Source organism: Vanellus vanellus, assembly GCF_965231255.1.
Source record: "Vanellus vanellus genome assembly, chromosome: 12".
Lineage (NCBI taxonomy): Eukaryota > Metazoa > Chordata > Aves > Charadriiformes > Charadriidae > Vanellus > Vanellus vanellus.
Window position 1 is genome coordinate 714,151 of NC_138917.1, and position 24,823 is coordinate 738,973.

The following is a 24,823-nucleotide window of genomic DNA, read 5'->3' on the forward strand; positions in this document are numbered from 1 at the left end:
GCGGAGACAGGAGGTCTCCACGTTCAGCGGGTAGTCCTCACCCCTGTTTCTGCTGGGTCAACTGCCCGTACATAGGCCTTTCTGCCTCTGTGTGTCACAGAGGAGGAACAATGCTCAGGGGTTTTCTAAACCAATTTTTAAATTCAGGTTTATTTTAAGACTATTTAGAACCCTAATTCAGCTGGACTAGGAAATCAGCAGAGACAGCCTAATTTAAAACATCAAAGGACCAGCTGTACCTGGGGGAAGGCAGGCAGGAGGGGAAGGCTGCCGAAGTGTCTCTCTGAATCCAGTTGCTCTTCCACACAGAGACATCATATCTGACTCCCCTCTGGGCGCTGGACACCTGAGACTCAGGGGCTCGCTCAACCCAGGCAATTAGCAGCTCCCCGGACGTGCTGTCCGAGCTGCACTAAGCTGCCTACCCGGCCCTGGACCGCTGCTGGTCATTTTGTGCCGCTGTTTTTAGGAAGTTCTGGGTGACCCTGAGCTGCCATCTCCCACCCGCTGCAGCTCCCCCAGTGCAGGTACGAAACCTCCGGCTCATCCCATCGCTTCCATCCCTGCTATCGGCAGCTCCTGGGCTGCTGAGCAGCCGGACGCTTCACTAAAGATGGGAATTGCTGCTGATCCATGTCTTCCTTCGACCCTTCTGCTAGAACTGGGTATAAAGGCAAATGAATAATACTGGGTGCGGGATTGTCCTAGTACCAGAACACCGCCCAGACAGCAGACAGACACATACACCAGTCCCATCCCACAGGGACACAGAAACAAAGGCAAAACAAGGGGATTTTTTCTTTTTAAAACACGGGGAAAGGCCACCTTCCTCCTCTGTTTCAGACCTTTCTCATGTATTGTCAAGTTTTAAATCCACCCTTTTGATAGCAGTAACCTACATTTAAATCCTCATCACCTCTAGTTGTGAGGCAGCTCTGGGAAACGAGGCTCTCAGGCCATTTTCAGGCTACACAACGCTACCAACTGTTCAAAAAAAAAATGAAAGGCAAAGAAAATCACATTTCAGTAACTGAGCTGACTGACATGCTGCTTGAGATCAATGGAGTGCTGGTCTCTTGTTTGATAAAAATAAATCCTATACAAAAATACCAGTGAGGGTCATGGCACAACTCAACACCATTCCTGTGTCAAAAAGCAACTGTGAAGAATTCACCCGTGTAGTTTTGTCAGCTGCAGTGGGCATTCTTGTTTACCATCCACACACACTTATGCGAAGGACAAAGGCTACGCTTGAGCTGAAATTCTAAACACAAAAACTGGATCAGGAAAAAAATAGAAATATTTTTAACCTTTATTTGCTGCAGAAGTCAGTGACTTTCTCAAGAACATTCAAGGAGCAAAATCTATCAGGAGATGGTAAGCGGCAAATCCTGATTAGCTAAAATAATCAGCATTTCGCTAAAAGGAAATACCCAAAGGAAAACAAAATTATTCTGGCTATTTTCTCTTTTCTAGTGAAATAACACGTATGTTTTATTTTCAGTTTGTTCCACTGGAGCAGAGGAGAGAGAGATAAATGAAAGATGAGAGCCATAATCCGTGAGAGCACTCTCAGACTTCCACAGATAGTGAAATTTAACATTGACAGATATGACAGCAACTCATCTCAGAGCCTAAGCTCTGCTTTGGAATCGGGGACGGCACCAAAAAGAATAGGGATAAAGAACTCGTATCAGCCTCGGCTGGTAAGAGAGGGAAGGTGTAAAAACAGTCTGTAGGCATTGTAAACCAAGAAGGAAAAACCTCTGTAGCCGCCCTCTTGCCGTTTTATTCTTCAAATTGTGGAGTGGAGTTTAAGTTAACTACTACAAAGTCACCACAATTGTTTGTATGGTTGTACAGACCTAAAAGATCCACTGCACTATATACAGAAGGGGCATGAAGCCAGTACGGTTGGGCAACGAGCTGGCACGTGCTCCGAATGAACTCCAAGTCCCCCCTCGCCAGCTGCCTCCGGAGAGCCTGCGTCACAGCCAGGCACCGCTCCGGCCGACCCCGACCGCCGCGGGATCCCACGGAACCGCCACCGCCCTCCGCCACCGGCACCGACCGCAAGTCCTAAGAGGGAAACGCAGGCAGACCTGGCAGAGAGGAAAGCAGACGTGTGGAGAAGTGGTGGCCTCCTGCAGGAAGCCAGTAATAAAAGCCCGAGTGGCTGAGCGGCGCCCAAGGGCTCCAGAATCACACGTCCTCTGAGCAGCCACGGTCAGAGTCCTCTTGCTGTGCTGCCTGTACCGATGGAAACGACACAAAGAGTGCTGTTGCCCACCCCCGACGCCACACACCACGCCACCTGCCCCTTAAACGAGCTAACTGCTCCTTTGTTCTCAAAGAGCCCGCTCTGCGGGACGGGGATCCCGGCGTTTGGGTGCGAGGCGCTGGAGCGGCCATTAGTGCGTGGCGGCACACGGGTGCTCCTCGGCCCAGCGGCGCAGGGGCTCAGGCCCCCAAACCTCCCAGGGAAGGGGAAGGGAACCAGCGCTCAGGCCGGGCGTGGGGCTGCCCGGTACCATCAAGGCAACGACGACTACATCGCCATTTAATGAGCGCAGGGCACACCACAGGGCCTTCGGCGCTGCTAAGAACAGGATGAGCCCCTCAAAAAGTGGCAACGCACACAACAGCTACGTGCCCAAGACCGTGTACCCAGCCGGTTGCTCTTCTGTTGCTACAGCACACACTTTCGCCTCATTCCCCAATCAAATCAGCAATTCCAAGTAGCCATCCTGATCTTAAAAGTGTTGTCTTCAATAAAAAAAGGGAACAAATGAGAGAATGCACAGAAGATTCATTGCTAAATCCTGAGCAGACGAATAAGCAACGCTCCAGAAACTGACAAACGCTGATCTAGAGAAGGTATCTCCAGCGCTTCAGAGCACCCTGAAACAGATGACTGTAGGTCCTAATTAGTACTTTCAGTGCGTATGCATATATAGCCATCCACGCAAAATATTTTTGTCTATATATACGCACTTAAAACAACTTAGCTGAAATCACAGGTATTTTTCACACATTTCTCAAGCTGAAGAGATTTCTTTTATCATTTTGCTGTATTTTAACAATATATTCACTACAGAGCAGTTTCATAATTAAAAGCCTTTAATTAAAGAAGATTAATTAAACATGAGATAAGCACAAATACTAAACAAACTACTTCAGAGAAAATCCAGAATCTGACCTACCAAAATGACTTTATATGCAATTACACATGCTGTGAATTACTGTTTGTAGATAATTGCCTCGGCTGTCTCCTTAAAGTCAACCGAACACATATTAAAGTTAAATAACATCAAACCAAAAAAAGAAGTCAGGGCTGATTGGACTTGCAGTTAAACGCTTTCATTTTTTATATATCTCAGCATTAACCCTTACAATGCAGATGTTCCAAAGCTGCTGACTGCAAGCTACCTAGCCACCTAGCCTGTTGATCAAAAAAAAAAAAAAAAAAACAAAAACCAAAACCACAACAACCCACAGCCAAAACCTCTACTATTTCAATGAAAATTGTCTGGGTTTGGATGTTACCTTTGAAAGTTCCCTTCTTAGACTCCATTAATGGGTTTATCTGCATACAGAGTAGAGATTTCCTAGACTGTTACCTAACTTCATTTATAAACATTTCAACTACACGTTTCTTTGCCAGAAAAGGGTGGATATGACAGGTTTACATTTTTAGGACCCTTTACCCCAAAGCAATAAGGGAACAGAAAGCGGAGCAGGGATGAATTCCACCAGCTACAGAAACTGAAGTTCTAATTATAGTCTCTGAGGCAGACACTACAGAGGTCATCTGCCACGACCTCTTTCATTCCAGAAATAACCTCAAATTCTTTCAAGAAGTGTAATCTGTCAAGACATATGGAAGAACAGAAGGCAATTTTAAACAGGTTTAACAGGCAGTTGCCCGATTTATTTATTTTTTTTAATTGAAAGACACTAATAATTTCAAAAGATGTATAAGTGTGAAGAAGCTAGCCAGAGAAGAATGAAAGTCCAGGAGTGAAAACGCAATATTTCTCCCAGACTCACAGAAGAGTGTATATATATGCATTTGTTGCATGACATTTAAACCAAACTGCCAGGATCCTGACATTTAAAAGCACTTGAGCCCAAATTCTGCTCTATGGACATTTTTGATTACCACTGACTTCCAGAGACCAAACTTCACTATCAGCATGTACAGCACGGGCAGCGAGTAAAATGAACACAAACACTTCATTAATAAAATTAACAGGGGAACGTATACAACATATTTTTCCTGCTACCTGGTGGTATATGTGACTGCAATTTGAAGCACAGTTAAATTGTAGGCATGAGCCTGCAGAGTCTGTAGAAGTTTAAACTGCCTAAATGTAACATTAGTTTTTCCATATTGCATATGTTCATTATTTGTTTTTTGAGCTACCTTGAAATCCTGATGACAAATATTGAGGTCACTTCATTTTTCCTCACTGGGTGCCGAATTAGCCTGCTTACCAACGTCTGAAAAATTACTGTCAAGGAACAACGGTAACTGAGATACGACGGCTATTTTTTATTTCTTCCTTATGCAAATACTTTGAAAATTGGAAACTCTGTATGCGAGCTAAAAATAAATTGACTTGGTTAGCAAAACTGTGCTTTGTAAGATAGGCTGCTGATGATCTAATGTAAATATTGATTTAAAAGAGGAGGCAATGTTTTCCTTGTATCTAGACACATCACTACTCTATCAGTTAGGAGCAGCCAGCCCTTCCTAGACGTGCCTGTACGGCATGTTTTCTTCAACACAGGAGATGGATGCTGTACGCCTCTGACTTCCCAACACCTGCAGTAACACCCGTTACGTTTGTGAGATGAGGTCCTGGTACAAGCTAAGTACAGGTAACGCCGACTCGTAATCGAGGCAAAATGTAGTCGAACACAGCCTTTTATAAGGTTCTCAAACACTCATACATGCAGTCTTCCGAGCACGACAAGCATAAGGGCAATGGTTATCCATAAACACCATTTTATTGGATGGCTTCAAACGATAACAACAGCTATTTTGTAAAGCTTCTGAAAATTACTAAAACTCCAGGAAGAGAATTATACTACACTAAACCATCACCAAAAAATAATCAACCATCATCAAATACACGTTTGAAACTGATGAAGTACCACCTCGAAATAACGCTTACAACAGCCTTCAAGCAGCAACGAGCTCTCAGTTTCAACTGAATCAATGCTACTGCTTTGCCTCAGCTATTGCTTCCACCACTACTACAGACATTCTCCTTTTTATTACAATTCTTGAAAGAACTCTTACCTCTCCATCTCGTATTCTTTCATACCTGCTTTCACTGCCTTCATTACCTGTAAGATACACATTAACATGGGACACTCGTAGCAGGAGGGAATCTCACATTTATAAATTTATGACTTACGACTGAGTATCTCCAGAGGAACCTACATTACAAAAATATCATCCGTACTTCATTTAAATTTACATCAGTAAATGCATTTTAAAACTACATTAGAAATCAAACTCATTTTAATCTTTATAAATGCCTGCAGTCTCCAGCAATAAAGCAAGTTTAATTGCCAAACTCCTATATCCTAATGAAGTGCAGCTCATCAAAATACCAATGCTTAATTCTGAAAGCTCTGGTGAACTTGGCAGCAAGTCCTTTTGCTTTACTTTTATGAAACACCAGCAAAGCAAAACTGTGAACCGGAATACCCTACAAAGGGAGATTCTCTTTTATATTTTGCAATCTGAATCAAGAGAAACCTGCTAGAGTTAAGACTGCTTTACAACCCAAAGTCCCATTTCTGTTCTCAGATTTGCTGACAACGTGCACTAGTTTTATTCCTCTGCCTGTTTCTGTATTATAAAAGTTCTAGGCAGCAGCTCTGCAGAAGAAATTCTCTTAGATGTGATAAGATTATTCAAGGATGATGAAGGACAAAGGGGAATTAATGCAAGTGACTATCCCTAGACTTTGCAATTTTACAATATTCACTTTAAAATACTTCTGCATTTCACAGTTCAGAAACGTGAGGAGCAGGAGCAAAGACAACAGCTGAGTCCGTAACCTCACCAGCTGCTTTTACCTAAGCTCCCTCTGGTCATCGCTCAGCACTCATGGCACCTCCATACGGAGTACAGGATTGACACCCAAGTTCATTGTGTCATCGATACCAGCAGAGCAATATGACTCCGCTGGTACGGTGCTAGGTCCAACCCCAGCAGCCTCGCCGAGAGCCTGGATTTGTCCTTGCCACGCTGCTATGTCCGCAGAACAGCATCACGAAGCACTGTACTGGGGGACATACCCACCTCTGAGGAGCAGCCTAAGGAATCCTTGCACTGTCCTCCACTGTGCCTGGGAACACTCCTGCAGTTTGTAAGGATCCGGAGAGAGTTACTTGCTAGTTAAACTTTTCAGAGCTGCGCATGCTGACATGGGCCAGAAAAATAATCTTCTTGATCTTTTCTTTCTCCATCACTGTACAGGTATTTGTGCACAGGACAGACCGACTGCAAGCAGGTCACCTTCTGCTGAGGCTCCAGCTCTTACCCAAACCCACACTTGATTTCTCACACATCACAAATGCACCACCGAGTTCAAGGACAATGCAAGGTATATTACTGGCCCGTAATAGGAGGGATATTATCCTCTTATTTCTATCCAGCCTTTCCATTATTTTATTACTAAGCAATTCAGGGTTGCTGGGAACATTTTCTGAGTACCACTGCTACACTAAGAGCAAAAATTATTAACAGTAAAGGATCCATTACCTCTTTATGAGCTTCACTGGAGATTTTATTGGTGTAGCGCAGAACCTCCAACTCCATGTCTGTCTTAATCACACGACTTAAAGAAAAGTAGAACAGATACCAGGTTAGGTTGCAACTTCACAGCTTAAGAATATGAAATAAAAAAACCTGAAGTAATATGCATCACCCATGACAAAATCAGATCAAGTACACCTCGAGAGAAGAGCTATTATTACAGTATTCATGACAGCAAAGTTTTGTTGGCATTGATTCACCATTAGCAAAACAACCTTACAAAGGAAAGTAACGCGCATTGCAAACATCAGCCCGCGTTACTTTAATACTAATAAACAAGCGGTCCAACCAACATTTTTTCAACCCATTCTACAATACATTAGGAACAAAAGCAATGTATTTCTGCATTTGTCAAGGCTCAAACGCTGCTTCAAATGGAAAATTTCTACAAGCATACTTGATTTACTTTTTAAGCACAATTTGAAACTAGTTTACATAATGAAATTTCCAGAGCTCCAGAATTTCTGTTCAGCACAATCCCAACTCCCACCTATTTGCAACACTTCAAAATGCAGGGGGAAGGTGGGCCTGGAGAAATGCTCGTTCTGTTTGGTATTAAAAAACCCAAACCATGAAATTCGGAAACCACAGCAGCAGTAATTACAGCCACGATGTCCATTCCCTTTCACATGCTTCTGGAGGGAAAAAAAAACAAACCAAACCAAACCAACCCCCCCAAAACCCCGTTCTCTTCTTCAGGCCTTATGAGATACCGAATTTGCGTCTGTTTGAGCCTTGATACTGTTCTGAACTCCTCTCACAAATTTACCATTAAACTCTTCTCTACTTACACTGCTTTCTACCACGTATGTCAAATAAAAGCAGCTATTTAGTGTGACATGAACAGGGAAGCAGAGATAGTTCTACACCTTCTATTAAAAACCAGCTGCTCTTTCCGCTGCTACCCATACTGATTTCCTGATATTTCTCATGCCCATCTCAAAGGCAGCCATACAGTACACACTCACTGTTCTCAAAGAACAAAACTACGTCTATTGAATTGCATGAAAATATTTAAATTGTATTTTCCAGCTCCACTCCAGAGTTTGCAGCAGTTACAAAGTACCATAACTGTTATATTTTGAAACTGCCACCAAGACACCCCTTTTTTATTATAACATGCTCCTACTCACACGGCTGTAGAAAACTATTTACTGTATTTCTGCTCCTGTAGTTCGTTTTAATGAGTCCAGAAACAGGTTTCTCAGCCATCAGTGCCGCTGATGTGCGATAAGAGCATTTCCCACAGACAGCGATTGCATCGCTATGCGGCACAGCCACTCCCCGCCAAACACAACTTTTCTGGCGAGAGTAAAGGTACCTTCATAAACACACTGACATCCATCAAAATGCTCTTGCAAACAGGAACATAGTAGAGGGGAATGGATTGACGTTCTTAGTCAATTGGAATATGACACAAAATAATGATTACGCACATTGAGAATGAGAAGTACAAGGCTTTAAAATGCACACCGAGGTGAAAAAAATTACACTGGGATGGTATGGGCTCACCGTGGGCGAGGAAACAAACTTCTGCTTCTGCCTTCCAGCCAAGACATCAAGAACAGTAGCTCAAATATATTCATGTTAGAATGAGGTAGCAAAGGCTTATAGATTTATTTTTTTTTAATCCTGTTCTTTGGAAGACTGCATGTGCTAGCAGGATAATTTAATACTTGTTTGATGTGCTTTTATATTGCTTTCAATATACAGTACGTATCTCTGATCTGCAAGTGCCTGAAAAACGGGCTGTTTCATAATTCAGTTGTCTAATCTCTTCATTGGGATCTGCTAGTAACACAAGTCAGTACCTGCTCAACAGCAAGTGCAAACAGCATTACAACCCATCTTACTTAACTAGGTCGTGAGGCTTCGGGGTCAAGGTATTTATTTTAGACCATAACTTCTCAGGTTTCTTGTTGCATATATAAATTCATACTCAGCCTCAGACAGACTTTTTATGCAACGCATCACCTTCATTTACACAAGGTCAAGCACTGAAACATCTTAAAGAAAATGTTTAGTCATTCTGAGACCAACAAAAACCATCACCCAACCGTCAGCAGGGAAGAGAGGAGGGTGTACAGCTGTGCAGGGAACACGATCAGCTTCACCCTCCACTAGGTACCAAAAATAAAAAGCCCCTGGGCTCCTACGCTGTCTGCAGTGGTACTGTCGATGGAGGTCCCACCAGCACATTTGGGTAGCAGAAGGGCTGGTATTTCACCATCCTCTTGCTGTTTTGGTGGCATAAAAAGCAATGCTCTCCCAAGCCAGGCTGAAAGCATTTCTAGCCGAGCACGGTGGTTCACACTGTCGGGCAATCTCGCGGGTGACGAGCGCTCCACAGTTCCCGTGATGTTTCCCCCCCACTTCCAAGATAAGGGCAGGAAGAAAGTCCCACCTTTGTTCACAAATATGAACTTCAACATTCTATGAAAAACAGCCAGTTACACACTCTGCATACATTCATTAATATTTTACTGGGAACAAATCATTTCCAGCCTCCAGCTAATGCAATTGCAAAAATGTACAGATTCAGCACGTAACAGTTCTCAGATTAAGAGGCAAGCCACTCCATGCAATCAAATTAAAATAGAAGCACCAGTCTCCTACTGTCAGGATTGACCTATAATTTTTAACTCTTTTTCTTTTTTTTTTCATTTAACCAGTGTAAAAACATTTCTTTTTCCTCACTCTCCTCTTTTACATACACTTTGTGCTTTTATTTGCACTTGCCATATGAGCAGGTGGTCTTTTCATGCATATCAGTCATCCAACAGAAGAGAGAAGCTTTAATACAAATATATTTAAGTATCACTTATTAATATATTTAAGTATTATTTAATATATTTAAGTATCACTACCTTCAAGCTCAGGATCAGTGCATCCCGAAGAGCAAGAAATCAGGCAAGGGAAGCAGAAGACACACATGGCTGAGCAGGTAACTTCTGAAAAAGCTCAGGTGGAAGAAGGGAATTTACAATAGGTGGCAGAAGGGGCTGACCGCTTGGGACGAGTACAAGAATGCTCTCAGGGTACGCAGGGAGGAAACAAGGAAAGCCAAGGCAGCCTTGGAATTGAACCTGGCGAGGCATGGAAGGGCTCTTTAAGTACATAGGAGGCAAAAGGAAAACTAGGGAAAACGCGCCACTGTTGAACGAGACAGGTGCCGTGGTGACAGATGATGCAGAGAAGGTGGAGTTGCTGAATGCCTTCTTTGCTTGTCTTCACTGCTCAGGCCAGTCCTTGGGAGTCCCAGACTTTGTGGGTACCAGAGAAAGTCTGGAGGAAGGCAGACTTTCCCTTGGTTGAGGAGGAACAAGTTAGAGAACAATTAAGTAAACTGGATACCCACAAGTCGATGGGGCCTGATGGGATGCACCCTCGAGTGCTGAGGGAGCTGGCAGAAGTCATTGCTGGGCCACTCTCATCATCTTTGAAAGGTCCTGGAGAACAGGTTAGGTGCCTGAGGACTGGAGGAAAGCCAATGTCATTACAGTCTTCAGAAAGGGGAAGAAGGATGACCCGAGAAACTACAGGCTGGTCAGCCTCACCTCCATCCCTGGAAAGATGATGGAACAGCTCGGTCTGGGTATCGTCTCCAAGCACCTGAAGGAAAAGCAGGTTATCAGAAATAGTCAACAAGGATTCACCAAGGGGAAGCCATGTCTGACTAATCTGATAGCCTTCTACAATGGCGTGATTGGTGGATGGGCGTGGTGGATGAGGGGAGGGCAGTGGATGTTGTCTACCTTGACTTCAGCAAGGCTTTCGACACTGCCTCCTACATCATCCTCACGTGCAAGCTTAGGAAGTGCGGGCTAGATGGCAGTGGGATGGATTGAACAGTGGCTGACAAATAGAGTTCAGAGGGTTGTGGTTAGTGGTGTGGAGTCCAGTTGGAGGTCAGTAACGAGTGGTGTTCCTTGGGGGTCAGTACTGCATCCACTCCTGTTCAATATATTCATCAATGACTTGGATTAAGGGATAGAGTGTACTATCAGCAAATTTGCTGCTGACATAAAACTGGGAGGGGTGGCTGACACACCGGAAGGCTGTGCTGCCATTCAGTGTGACCTGGACAGTCCAGAGAATTGGGCAGAGAGAAACCTTGTGAAGTTCAACAAGGGCAAATGTAGGGTCCTGCATCTGGGGAGGAATAACCCCATGCATCAGCACAGGTTGGGGGCTGACCTCCTGGAGAGGAGCTCTGTGGAAAGGGACATGGGAGTCCTGGTGGACAAGAGGATGCCCATGAACCAGCAACGTGCGCTGGTGGCCAAGAAGGCCAATGGCATCCGGGGGGGGCATCAAGTGTGGCCAGCAGGTCGAGGGAGGTCATTCTCCCCCTTTGCTCTGCCCTGTTGAGGCCGCATCTGGAGTACTGTATCCAGTTCTGGGCTCCCTGGGTCAAGAAGGACAGGGAACTGCTGGAGAGGGTCCAGCAAAGGGCTACAGGGATGATTAGGAATATCTTTCTTATGAGGAAAGGCTGAGGGACTTGGGTCTTTTTAGTCTGGAGAAGAGAAAACTGAGGGGGGACATAGCAGTCTGGTGAGGTTCCTGCCAACTGGAAAAGAGGAAACATAAGCTCTATTTTCAAAAAGGAAAAAGAGGAAGACCCAGGGAACTACAGGCCAGTCAGTCTCACCTCTGTGCCTGGCAAGATGATGAACAGACCCTCCTGGAAACTCTGCTAAGGCACATGGAATATAAAGAGGCGACTGGTAGCAGCCAGCATGGCTTCACCAAGGGCAAGTCATGCCCGACAAATCTGGCGGCCTTCTATGAGGAGGTTACAGCGGCAGTGGAAAAGAAAAGAGCAACTGATGTAATCTACTTGGACTTGTGCAAAGCATTTGATGCTGTCCCACATGATATCCTGGTCTCTAAATTGATGAGACATGGATTCAACAGATGGATCACTCCATGGATAAAGAACTTGCTGGGCAGTTGCACGCCAAGAGTTGTGGTCAATGGCTCGACGTCCAAGTGGAGAGCAGTGACGAGTGGCATTCCTCAGGGGTCGGTACTGGGACTGCTGCTGTTCAACATTTTTGCTGGAGACATGGACAGTGGGGTAGAGTGCACCCTCAGCAAGTTTGCCGATGATACCAAGTTGTTTGGTGAGGTAGACGTGCTGGAGGGGAGGGATGCCATCCAGAGGGACCTGGACAGGCTGCAGAAGTGGGCACAAGCCAACCTCATGCAGTTCAACAAGGCCAAGTGCAAGGTCCTACAACTGGGTTGGGGCAGTCCCAAGCACAAATCCAGGCTGGGTGTGGAATGGCTGGAGAGCAGCCCGGAGGAGAAGGACCTGGAGGTGCTGATTGACGAGAAGCTCACCATGAGCCAGCACTGTGCAATCGCAGCCCAGAAGGCCAACCATATCCTGGGCTGCATCAGAAGTGTGGCCAGCAGGTCAAAGGAGGGGATTCTGCCCCTCTGCTCTGCTCTGGTGAGACCCCACCTGGAGTACTGCCTCCAGCTCTGGAGTTCCCAACATAGAAAAGACATGGACCTGTTGGAGAGGGGCCAGAGGAGGGCCACAAAGATGATCAGAGGGCTGGAGCCCCTCTGCTAGGAGGACAGGCTGAGAGAGTTGCAGTTGGTCAGCCTGGAGAAGAGAAGGCTCCGGGGAGACGTTATTGCTGTCTTCCTGTCCCTAAAGGGCCTCCAGGAAAGCTGGGGAAGGACTTTTTACAAGGGCATGGAGTGATAGGACGAGGGGGAATGGCTTTAAACTGGAAGAGGGAAAATTTAGATTAGATATCAGGAAGAAATTTTTCCCTGTGAGGGTGGTGAGCCCTTGGCTATAGCTTTCCAAAGTAATGCAAAATACAGAATACATGAAGTCTTCAACACATAAATATCAAATCCTATTTTCATTGAGGTTACAAGAAAATACAGCATATACAAACACAAAACAAGCAGTACATTGCCAAATGTTTGCCTTATAGCACCAGCACGATTATGGTAAACAGACATTGGTATGCTAAAGTAACAAAAGGCCGTTTTGCTAAGCGCTGGTGTAGAAAAATTTCCTTCCGATTACTAGGGAGATAATTTGGACAAGTTTGGAGTTTGTCTTCTGTTATGTGACATTTTCTTTTCAAAACAATGAAATCAATACTTAGCGTATATATTCAGTATCAAATTTGAAATGAGCGCCTTGAAATTTAAAATGAAAGTGTTTAAATGTGTTTTGAAAACACCCTTAATTAAAAAAAAGTGAAAAAACCCATCTGCAAACTGCTGAAATCCAGTCTAGCGTCAAATTTCTTTTTGTTTTATCCTTAAGTTTCATAGCAAGTCAGAAAATCCCGAGATCTTGAGAAAGGATGAGTAAGCAAGGGAGGCAACTGATCCTTAATCAGAAATTCTTTACCTCTTGTCACTATCGAACCATTTTCTCTGCATTTTATTAGACTACTGTATGATACTAGAGTTGCCTTTTGTAGCTCACAGCTCTACCCGGCTGGTTCATAAAGCTCAGCCATTCCACCTCTTGCTGGCAGTTTTGACAGTGTGGTATAGATCGGAGTCTTTCTGACAAGTATCATGTAAAACAGAATAGTTCAGAGCTTGCAGAATTTGAAGTGATGTGCATCCATGCAGCATATGATTCAAATTAACCAATTTCCTTCCCTAGAATATAACCCCCAAAAAATTCATCTTCCTAAAAGAAAAAATATTCTTAATTCTAAAAATGTTGTTGCTTTCCAAAGAAAGTTTCTTGGGCAATAACTTGACATTCCAGGGAAATTACTTTAGGAAGTTTTAATACACATAGCCTGTCATTCATGTATTGATTTCAGCAGACGCTTAAATCCTAACAACAGTCTTAAACATACTTCTGACATAAAATGAAAGCCACTAAACTCGATAAAACCTTTTAAAACACTTTTGAATGCAAATCTGAACTTTGATTTGACATCGAATTCCTTTTCTTTGAAAGCCCGGTGGAGGGAAGGTGCACACCAAGCATCTCCTGGTGAGATGGCAGGGAGACAGCAGGAGAATTCTGGACGGGCACCCCCAACTCGTGCAGAGATTCTCTCTCCACCCAAAGGACCAGCTCCAAGTGCTGCCTTTCTGGGGCCCCAATGCTCCAGCTCAGTACCACCTCAGGGCACAGCCCTCATGTCTGTCCATCCCTGAGCTTCCCAAAGGAGATTTAACCCCCCATTAACCCAAACCACAGAGGAGAAAAGCTTATCAGGTGACACCTTGGTAAGGTGGATGGAACCAGAATGAAAGCTAACTCAGGAACACGCTTGCAGCCCTAATCCAAAGCCTTCTGCAGCTAACATTGTCATCTCTGTCCCTGTAGTGCTGCTGTGTGTGTAGATCAAAGCTTGGGAGTGAGACCAGGCCCCTCTGCAGGTCCCCCTTCTTGCCCCTTGTCTTTCCCTGCTAACAGGAGTACGAAAAGGCGGGCAAACGAGTGAGGCACAAAAATGGCACTGTCAGGTTAAAGACGTAGCTCCTCCTCTGCACCTCAAAGGCTGCCCAACTCAAAGTCAGAAATCAATTCTACAAGGTAACTACTCTGGTTTGGAAAAGGAAGGGTCCATATTCCAGAAGGACAGAACAGGCAAGATTTAAAAATTGGTACCCTGAGCAGTTTTCTGCGTTGCAAAGCACTCACATTCCCCCTTGCGCTCATCAGCGGGATTTGCAAGCTGTGAGTCCCACTCCTGTACATCTCCAGGTCCACCCATGACCCAGGGACTAGGCAAAAATGTCCAAGCAAAGTATCCCTGCTTCCCGCTTTCCTTTTACAACTTTTTTTTATGTCATGCCAAGCAATGAAAAATGGCTGTAACAACAGAAACGTGACCTATTAACATTCTACACGTTCTGAAATCACATGATGTTCAAAAAACATCTCCCCAGCTTCCAAGCTGGCAACTAGATGGAGATGAAGACAGCAGAAGATTGCTCTCAGCATATGTGCTAATAATAAACATGAAAAAGAATAATACTTAGTAGTATATAACAGGATCAGCTACATCAGTGGTAGTCAGAGCGTACGCTTTCCTGTTTGCATTTTAAGATTCTGAGCTTATCTGTCTTAACTAAGGATTTGCTTCCTCATTTCTAGATTAATACACTCAAAAAGCTTAGTTAAAAACCTAATTCATTAACAAAAATCTACTATGTTGTTTCTTCAGTCAATTTCCTAAATGGCAGACTAGGAAGCCCCAGTCGTGGAGCAATCCTGAGGCCAAAGTCAGCAACGCTGACCAAAGCGGGAAACAGGCAGAAAGCAGTAGCTTTGCAAGCTGCTAATGCGCTTAGTCACACTCTCTAATTTTGTCTGTTCTAGATAGGCTACAGCAGAATTCCCCTAGAATCAAAGTATAGTTGTATGAATAGCAACTCAACAAAATTAATGCTGTTAAAATAAATCCTAGAGAAGTAAGAACACCTTATTAAATATTACTTGTTCAGACACAATTTTCATCTACCTTTGATTTTTGTTGCTAGAATATGAATTACCCTGTTTTCCTATTCATACAAATTCACGTTTATACAAATGTGACTTAACTCCAAACACATTCTATAAAAATGTATATCCAGACACAAGGCTTAAGAAATGTTACATAAATTCTCAACTTTTTCAATGCTGTTACGTAGTCCCGCTTTTACTTTTGTATGTCACTTCCAGCCCACAACATGAAATCTGCTTAAAATTAAAACTTATATAGTAAAGTAGGAGGCTTCTGCTGAGGGAATCTCTCTGAAGCAGTGGTACAGAATATAAAGACGTTCAACAGTACTCAAAGAGAAAGGCTTTATGCTACTCACCATTCTGCAATTTCAGGATGAAGGATTTTGTTGTTCACATTAAATCTAAAAAAAAAAAAAAAAAACCAAAACCAACAAAAGTTAAAAAACAGCCAAACACACAACAGCAGCAACTGCATATTTACTTTAAATTAAAAAAAAAAAAAAAGTGTTTTCTCTGAGGATGCAAAAACCTGTAAAGGCAAATACTGTGTTGGAATTTGGTGTAGATCAGTATAGATCCCAGGGAGAAGAATGCACACGCTCATCTTCACTGTGCCAGCAAGTTGTTTTGAAACACATGAGACTAAATCAGATGCATAATTTTAACAACGTGCAGAAATCGGAGTGCCAGGATTTTCAAGACATATTTTTAAAACTTCTTTTGACAAAGATAAAATGTTATCAGTCCACTGCTATGAGCGTGGGTTGGACCAGATCAACCTCCAGAGGTCCCTTCCAAACAAAACTGTTCTGACTTTAACTTTGCTCCTCAAATACCCTTCAATGAAATTAAACACAGTGAATTGCTAATTTCATCTTTTGTTTTACACCTGCCGATTTTTGTGTGCACAGAACGTGGCATGTGATAAACAAGCTTGTTCAGAGGTCTGGGAAAGGAAAACAAGCTCTCCTTGTCTTTTCCCATCTAGAGAAGAGGCAAAGCGAACGCTTCCACCTCACCTTGGCCTCAGACGCGTTATAGTTGTCTGTTTATTTTCTACATTAGCAATTCATGTATTCTTGGAACTATTTTGAGGCTCTCTAAACAATAACATTACAGTGGCCAATGGAGTAAGAAGCTAAGTAATTAAGTGGAACACAAATGGATTTTCAAGCATTGTTCAAGTGTTTTTTGCTTCCAGTTTAAATGCCAACAGAGTGTTCTGCATCAAAGGTATTTTTGTCTGACTCAGGACTGTTGGCTCTTCAGTTAGGGCACATATGAGAACTAAAATGCTCCAAGGCTCCCAAAAGATCTTCAGAAGGATGTTGTAAGGCAACAATTATTTTTGTACATTTTTTAAGGAAAAATTAAATCTATTCCAGGTTATTAACCGTTCTTTATAGCTCAGAAGGGATGAACTAAAGCACAAATCCAATTAAAAAAATTATTTGGAAGTCACTTCTGATTGTACCAGGGTCTTCATCAGACAGCAGAAATAAAACCCTGTGCTTCTCTTTTTTCAAGAGTGTACACTCATAAATTTATAAAATCCTAAAAAGGTGAAGGTTAATAGCTTTGTGTTCCTACTCCAAGATAGAAAACAACAACTTATCACAACATTCAACAAGGACAAACTGCACGGTATTCAGTATTATGGGTATTAATTAGAAACCACTGGAAAAGCAACAATACAAAAAGCCACAAGTCATAGAATACCGCATAATTATAGAATAAAGTTGATACTTGGAAACAAGAAAGTCTTGTAAAATCAGAGGAAAAAAAGGCACTTTTTCAATTTAATCATCACCATCCCAATAACTATTACCTATGGCGGCCAATGCAGACATAATTCTGGAATGGAAGAGCCAGTTAAACACAAATTTATACAGAGGAAAATATATGAATGATATAGTAAAATCAATCTATAAAAATTCTAAAAAAACAAAAGCCTGTTGCCTGAGCTCCCTGTTTGGCTGGAAAGCATGCCAGCAACACCACCACAGAAAACCAAGACACAGAAGAATTAAGCTGCAGCTGTAACAACAGCTACAAGGACTTTCAATAATTGTCATCAGTATGTCAGACAGAAAACAGATCAATGAAGGTGAGCGGAAGGAGCCACAGCAGCGCTGCAGCACGCTCCCACACCAGCTCCATGCAAATAAGACAAGTATGAACTATGGTTATCATGAAGTAACAAAAGAAAATAAAGGGCAAGGAAGGGCAAGTACAGAAGGCGGCTGACTTAAGACGCTGAAAATTCACATCTCTTCTGTCAAGAACCTGACACACACACTTCAACCACTTGCACTTCAAGCGCAAAGGAACGAGCCCAAAAGCAAATCAAACGAGCCAAACAGTGGAACTACGAGCCTCACAACAGAAGACTGCATCTCATCCGAGCATCCATCTATTAAAAAAAAAGGGGGGGTGGGAGGGGGAATTGTACAGCAGCATAGGTTTATAAACAGTTCAAATAATGCGCTTTTTGAAAAGAAATTTCAGCTGAGAGATGTCATCTCTGTTGCAGCCCCTGGTTTTCACCTATCCCGGCCCTAAAGGCTCTGCTTGAGCTGTCTCTGTGCTGCCAGAAATGCAAGTTTTACTTACTGGCTGGGACCACCTACTATGTGGCAGCTCCTTAAAACTCTAGTTGCTGTCAATTGGGGAAGCTAATTAAGCACAGAGAAAGGCAGTAGGATCAAAACAAGGGGGTGCTGGGGGGCTGGGGAAGAGGCAGGAGGTCATCAGCAGAACAGCAGTTTTATCTCTCACCTGAAAGACAGGCTTTCTGATGTAACGTCAAGTATAAAACAAGATCTTACACCTCTGGGACACAGCATCAATTCAGATTGGGAAGAGAATCTGATCTATTGTACATAGCTTTTCCAAGGAAGCCAACAATTAAGGACTGAACTGTCTCAACTCTCCTTAGCTCGTGACGGCTGTGGGTCCTGTGCGAGTGGCCACACGGCCACCTGGTTGCGACTGCTGGACTTCTAAAGCTAATGACTCAAAAATTATGCTTCACTTTAGCTACCAACAAGGCAACTGAACAAACCACATCCTAAAAGTTACTGGTTAAATAACAAGCTCAAGGGGAAGAGCTTGCCATCACTAACAGGAGAATGTAGTGTTCGAATCAAATAATTCACCTGATTTGTGTACAAAATATGTCCTACATAACATAACCCTACCTTGTCCATCCAGCAAAGGTTTTATCCTGCTAGACAATAAACAACTTACTCGTAAAAAAAACATGGACTGCCCTAACGTTAAGAGGATCACGTAGAGCAATCCAATTCTACGTTTTCCTGCAATTTGCAAATTGACAATACTTAGATGATGAGATATGTGGTCTTGAGGAAGAAAACAAATCGAGCTTTTGCTACAGCTGCAATCTGTAACATGTTAATGCTCCCATTTAATCAACACAGAACTAAGAAATACTACACTGAAAGGCATGTCCAAATTGATTTCATACTCACTTGTCCTTTAACATGCAAGACAATTTCATTAGTTTAAAAGAAAAAAGCTAGAAATCTAAACCTCCTATATAATAACACTGTATAATGAGACCCTTTTTTGTCAGCTGAACAAATACACTTTGTGTGTATATGGTGATAAAAATCTAACACATATTCATACACAATGGCAGAATTTTCTACTCTTCTTCAACATGGAGAGTCTTTCCTCTAATGACTGACTGTGCACGAGGGAAGAGGCCATTTAGATGGTCTTCACTATCATGCCCAAAAAGTACAGTTCAGAGGCAAAGGAATTCACTGACAAACTTTAAACACGAGGCACTATTGCTTAAACTGTCTATCACTTACATCAATCAATTCTGAGGATGCAAAAGAGCCCCCAACACAGCCAGCAAATATTTATTCAACAGTGTTTTAAAGTATGTGGCACATTACTGTTTATCCATACAGGTTCAAAATCCATTTTCTTTATGGTGAATCACATCATCTCAAAGCATCTTTACAAGTGCTACGTAACCACTCCATGATTAGGTATTAAAAATCCCTGCACATTTTCCAGTCTGAAAAACAGGTCCATGAATTAGAAAAAAAACGACCAGAGCTAGCCTGTATTTCTCAAACAGAAACACCTATTTCCGGAAAACAATGCGGTAGAACTACTTTAGAAATCTGCCTCCTACACTTCAGGCTCCGCGCGAGAGAGAGCACGCCACCTCTGTCAGCTGCGCAACAGCTGTAAACACAGCTGCCTTGAGGGGAGTTACCAGGAACAGCACCAGGAAAGGGCCCAGGTCTCCCCAGGCCCTGTCCCAGACCGCTTCCTCCGCCGAACCAGCGTGGTACCCACTGCTGAGCGGGGAGGCCTCCCAAGGGCAGCCATTCTCCGTTCCTTCAGATCGCAGCAACATACAAGCTTTCTTTAGTACAACATACTTCACTATATGAGCGCGCTATACATAAACTGATGGGAACTATGAAATGATTCACCATTATGGGCTCTATTGTCAGCATAAAATCAAGTTTGATCACTGCTAGCAGGACAAAAATAACTTAGGGTGAGCACAGAAATAACCCATGACCACAGCACTCATTTTGTCTCAAATGACTATTTATTATAGTGGAAAAATTAATCAAATAGTTTAGTAATTATGTTCCAGAAGAAGTTCAAAAGGTTCATAAAAAGTAAGGCAGGGAAGCAACATCATTAGGGCAAGAAAAAGGTAGCTTCTGGCAGGAGCAGACAAACAGCCTGCAAAGAGAGCAAGATTCAGCTTTTTCAGGAAATGATACATTACATCTATTATTATCCATCGCCAAGAAAAAAAAAACAACCCAACCCGACCGTGCACTGGGGCACAGTCAGTCTACAAGAAAAAAAGATAAATGGGAGCAGGAAGAACACAAAAGGGCCCAAGAGCAAATACATCTTGGCCAGGTAGCCAGAAAATGGAATCACCCAAGAACCCTGGAATAAAATACACCATCGTAGGTAGGGCAGAGCCGGGCTGAGCGGAGGATGGAGACAGCCACCGGGGCACAATCACGGGCAGACGGGAGAGAGGGCAGTCTGAAGGAACACACTGCTTGGTACAAATTCCATGGTTTTAGTCCTCTCGGAAGAAATCAATACATCTGAAATACATGTTTCTATAGAGAAACATTTGATACAGGAGAGGTGGAGAAGCAGGAAAGCTGAAATTAGTTTGGGTCTGTGTCAAAAATAAAGATAAAATGGGCTGATTTATATGCAGTTACAAAAATCCGAGGAGAGCAGAGCTTAAAAGGAAGCCTCCCCCCCCCCCCCCCAGCCTCAATTAGCGGCGTTCACTCTCCGCACACCTACTGCCAGCACGCCGAGCGAGCAGGCTCTCGCGACAGACCTGACAGCCCTGCAGAAGACAGAGGCAGGAGTTGGGGAGACCAAGGGACAGCTGGAGCGACAAGTGGTTTGAGGGCACGGTGTCTGTCAGGAGCGGGGAGTGGATCTTCAGCAATCCAACAATAAAATCAATGCCTGTTCTTCCATATGGCGGGCACGGGAGGGGAAGACACCAACCCGATGTGTCAAAGGCAGCACAATGAGCAACTTGGTGCCTAGGGGTGGAGCGGGATGAGCTTGTCCCGGGTCTCAAAAGAGAAGTATCTGCTAAACAGCTGGAAATCGCCCCTAAAGAATGGAGCAGCACTCCTCCCGGAGCACACTGACAGCACGCTTACCGCAAACCAGGAAGCCAGCAATAAAATACCATTAATCCCTCTAAGTGTTGCAGGAGACACGCTATTAAAATCTCAAATCAAGTGCTAAATGGAGTGGCTTCCTACCTTCCTGTTGACTGGTAACAGAATGCGTTTCTAATTAAACTCTAGCATTCAGTGAAATTCAGGGGATAAAGGGGCTTTTTGGTACTTCAGACAGGCCTTTGTACATCATTCCCATAACGAATTATTGCTGAACTTAGTAACTGTTTATATTTCATGTGGAGGTGTCTCAGATAAAACTGGATGTATCACTCCACACAGATTGTGGAGTCCACCTGTACCTGGAAAGCGTAAGACATCCGAGTATCGACTTGGTCAAAGCAACAGAACACCATACTGCTGTAACAACAGAGGGGACACCAAATATTATTTACAAATGGCTCGCTTATATTCTGGAAGAGTTTATATTTAACTCACTGGGCAGCAAAAGATTTCTAAATGTCTGCCACCATGGTCCCCAATATCCCTGACAGAATCATTAAGGTTCCATTTAGGTTGTAGAGGAGAGAACAAAGCAATTATGGAATCAGATTCCAGATTTCAGTTCACATGACACAGAGAAGAGATGATCCCCTCAGAAAGCATGCTCTCGGACTACACAAATGAGTGCCCAGACTTGCAGCAAATTCTGTGCGCTGCGATCATCAGCGCTTAATTAATATGCTGTCGAGAGAGGTGGATGGGGGTGACTGGGAGTCAAGGGTCATAAAAAAAGGCCTTCTACTCAACATCTCAGCATGAGTGTTTATTTTAATAGGCTTTTTAATGGGAGGCTTTGTTTCTTTTTTGCCATACACTTGAGCTAAAATGGAAAATGATCTCATTTTAGGATATCATAACAGAATAGACAGTTGTATTTCATTCAAAATTGAGGCCATCATCCTCAAACCCCAGAGCAAGCTGTGCTGTATTTTTACCTACTGCCTTTTCAAAACAGCGCACGCAGGAGGACATTGTCACCCCACTAGCAGCCAAATTTCACAAAAAGACATCATCATGGTCACTTAAAGATCACATCTAGCAGAAAGGTAATCTTTTATTTTACACCTCTAATGCAACGTCTTTTCAGAAGATTGTGCATACAATACCTAATACCTACCTTAATACTGCACAAGGAAGTCACTAAGAGAAGCTACTCAAAGATTCATTTTTCTGAAATCTGAAAACCAAATATTCCAATCCCAAAAGTGGAAATGGAGGTAAGGGGATGGGTCTGTTTGATTTTAGATACTTAAAGCAAACACAGAGAAAGAAAAACACTGGATGACCTCAGATGCAAAAGAGATTGCCAAAAAACCCCACCGCTTTATTTCAAGTCATTAGAAACATGTCAAACATTTTATTTCCAAAGAAATACCAATACATTTGATCTGCCATTCAACATCCTGTCATTAGAAAAAAAGCATCATTTTATGTTAACTGTTCATTTTATATTTCATATTTAAAAGAAGTTTTGTCACTTACTGGCTGATTCCCTCAAATGAAGCTTCTTTGGAGACATTTCCGCTATCAGTATTAACGCCGCGCTGGGAGGAAAGAGATTAAAAGGACCATGATTCTAAGGCAAACACAAGTATTTAAAATTTAAATCACGGGGAGAACCCGATTGCAGTAAGTCTTTAGGATAACTTACACTAAGTTTACTTGAATCACTATAAATTAAAAAAACCCAGAGTGTTTGCTCAAATACAGACTGATATAAGAAATCATTTGTTTCATAACAGACCAGCATAGAACTCAGGTTAGGATGCGCTGCTTAGGAAAACGGCAAGCTTTGATTTCTAATTCCTTTATGTCTTGAGAGGGAGCTAAGAGACCTATATAATAATAAAGGACAAGGGAACAACAAACGGGCAAGGTTTCTTCTAAAGTAATTTCATTTAAAAATAAATTATTACGCACTGCCTTGGCAATGTTTACTATTTAAATTTGCGTGCCGCTCCCCTACAGCTTTCCATTCAAGCAAATAGCATAAGCAAGAGCATTTTGGCTGCTACACAGCAGATGAACACTTCTGACATGTGCCTGGGAAACCCTGGGGAGCAGTGTTACAGTTCTGTATCTGGAATGGGACCACAGCAGAAGACGACCAAGTTTCCATTCCAAGTTTGCCAGTAAAAACAGAAGCACTCTTCCCTTCTCTGTGTACTTCTTAATGGCAGTGGGAGGAACGTGAAAGCATCACAGCTCCATCCTCTCAGCCAAGAATTAGGTGAAAATTCCTGATTACCACAGGAGGCTCAGAGAGCGAAAACTAACCAACAACTTGATGTGCAGAAATGAACAGTAAGCAGCACAAGATGGTCAAATATTCCCTTCCCCACTCGTTTTTCTTAAAGAACATGAAAAAAGCTATAGGATCACCTTTCATATGTGTTTGTGTGTGTATACAAATATAAGTGGAAGAAAGACTGAACTATTTAGGGCCTCTGTTCTTAGCATCACAGAATGGTTTGGTTTGGAAGGGACCTTAAAGACCATCCGGTTCCACCCCCTGCCCTGGGCAGGGACAAACCAGACCAGGTTCCTCCCAGCCCCATCCAACCTGGCCTTGAACACCTCCAGGGATGGGGCAGCCACAGCTTCTCGGGGCATCCTGTGCCAGGGGCTCACCACCCTCAATGGTTCCATTATAAAGAAATCAGATGCTATGTAACTGCTTAAGGAGGGATCTTTTGTAGGGCTTCTATCTGGCAACTATCATGGGAAAACAAGAAATCCAGGAGCCGCCACTGCATTTGCCGTAAGGGAAATCTCAGAGTCAGCAAATCATTTCTTACAGAGATTGGAGACAAGAAATCAGATACTCTTAATAGTGAGAGGTTTACAAAGCATCTGCCAAGGAAAGACGCTGGGGGAGAGGTGATGGGAAAAAGAAACTTTCAGGCTTTACATCCCTTCCTTCATCCTTCTTCCAGAGAAATAAGCAAGCACCACTCAGAATACTCAACAGGCGTGTGGTATCACTCCCTCCTCCCAGAAGTTGTTCTTACCAACCCACTCGATGCAGAAAAAGTACTCCCTGAATCCTTGCAGGATTCCCACAGAAAGGCACAAACATGCTCATGACAGAGCAGCAGAAGAGAAAGATGGAGTTTGGAGTCATTGTACATAGGCTGGAGGATAGTATGGTTGACGTTAGATAGGCTTATTGTGTTTTACCAGAAAATAGATAAAGCTTTTGGCAGAGAAAATACAGACTGGAAGGCCAGAGGTTACAAATCTTGAGATCGTGGAGAAGCCAGAAGACTAGATGACTATACACAGGTAACTTCAAATTTGGCAAAGATGCAGAGGAAAAGATAGGGAATGACAGTGCAAAGAAAATACTGAATGAATTGATCTCCTTATTGAAGAAAATGGGTAGCTATTCTTCAGAATATGACTCACCAACGTAAGGAGCACAGCAGGTTTCTTCGAAGCCAAAACACTGGATATCTAAAAAGAAGTTTTAGATTGCTATTATTTTTTGTATTTTTCTTCCTTATAATCCCATTGATACCGATTTCATCAACATTTGCTGTACACAAAGTAAACAAGCTGCAAAGACAAAAAATGCTCCACTGATATCTTTCAGATATTGTAGTGTTACCTCACATTTGCAACAAGAGTCAGTAGATCACAAAGTATTTAGACAGAAATGCAGTGCTTAAGTTGGTGGTGCCCTTTAAAGACATAAATACCAACTATAACTTAAGACTATTGCCATCATTTGTAAGACAGAGGAAATATGAGCCAAAAAGCTGTAATGTCACACAGAAATAAGGAATAACA

General features: G+C 43.0%; 1 protein-coding gene across 1 annotated transcript in view; it reads right to left on the bottom strand.

The window, feature by feature from the left end:
* Positions 1-24,823, bottom strand: part of PEPD (peptidase D) — a gene marked incomplete at its 5' end in the record, with an annotated part of 154,238 nt that overhangs the window by 96,457 nt on the left and 32,958 nt on the right. The window contains 5 exons of the mRNA XM_082489271.1: positions 5,309-5,355; positions 6,785-6,860; positions 15,656-15,700; positions 22,514-22,575; positions 24,440-24,487. Coding sequence (XP_082345397.1) covers positions 5,309-5,355; positions 6,785-6,860; positions 15,656-15,700; positions 22,514-22,575; positions 24,440-24,487 — 278 coding nt within the window. The remainder of the gene's footprint in view (positions 1-5,308; positions 5,356-6,784; positions 6,861-15,655; positions 15,701-22,513; positions 22,576-24,439; positions 24,488-24,823) is intronic.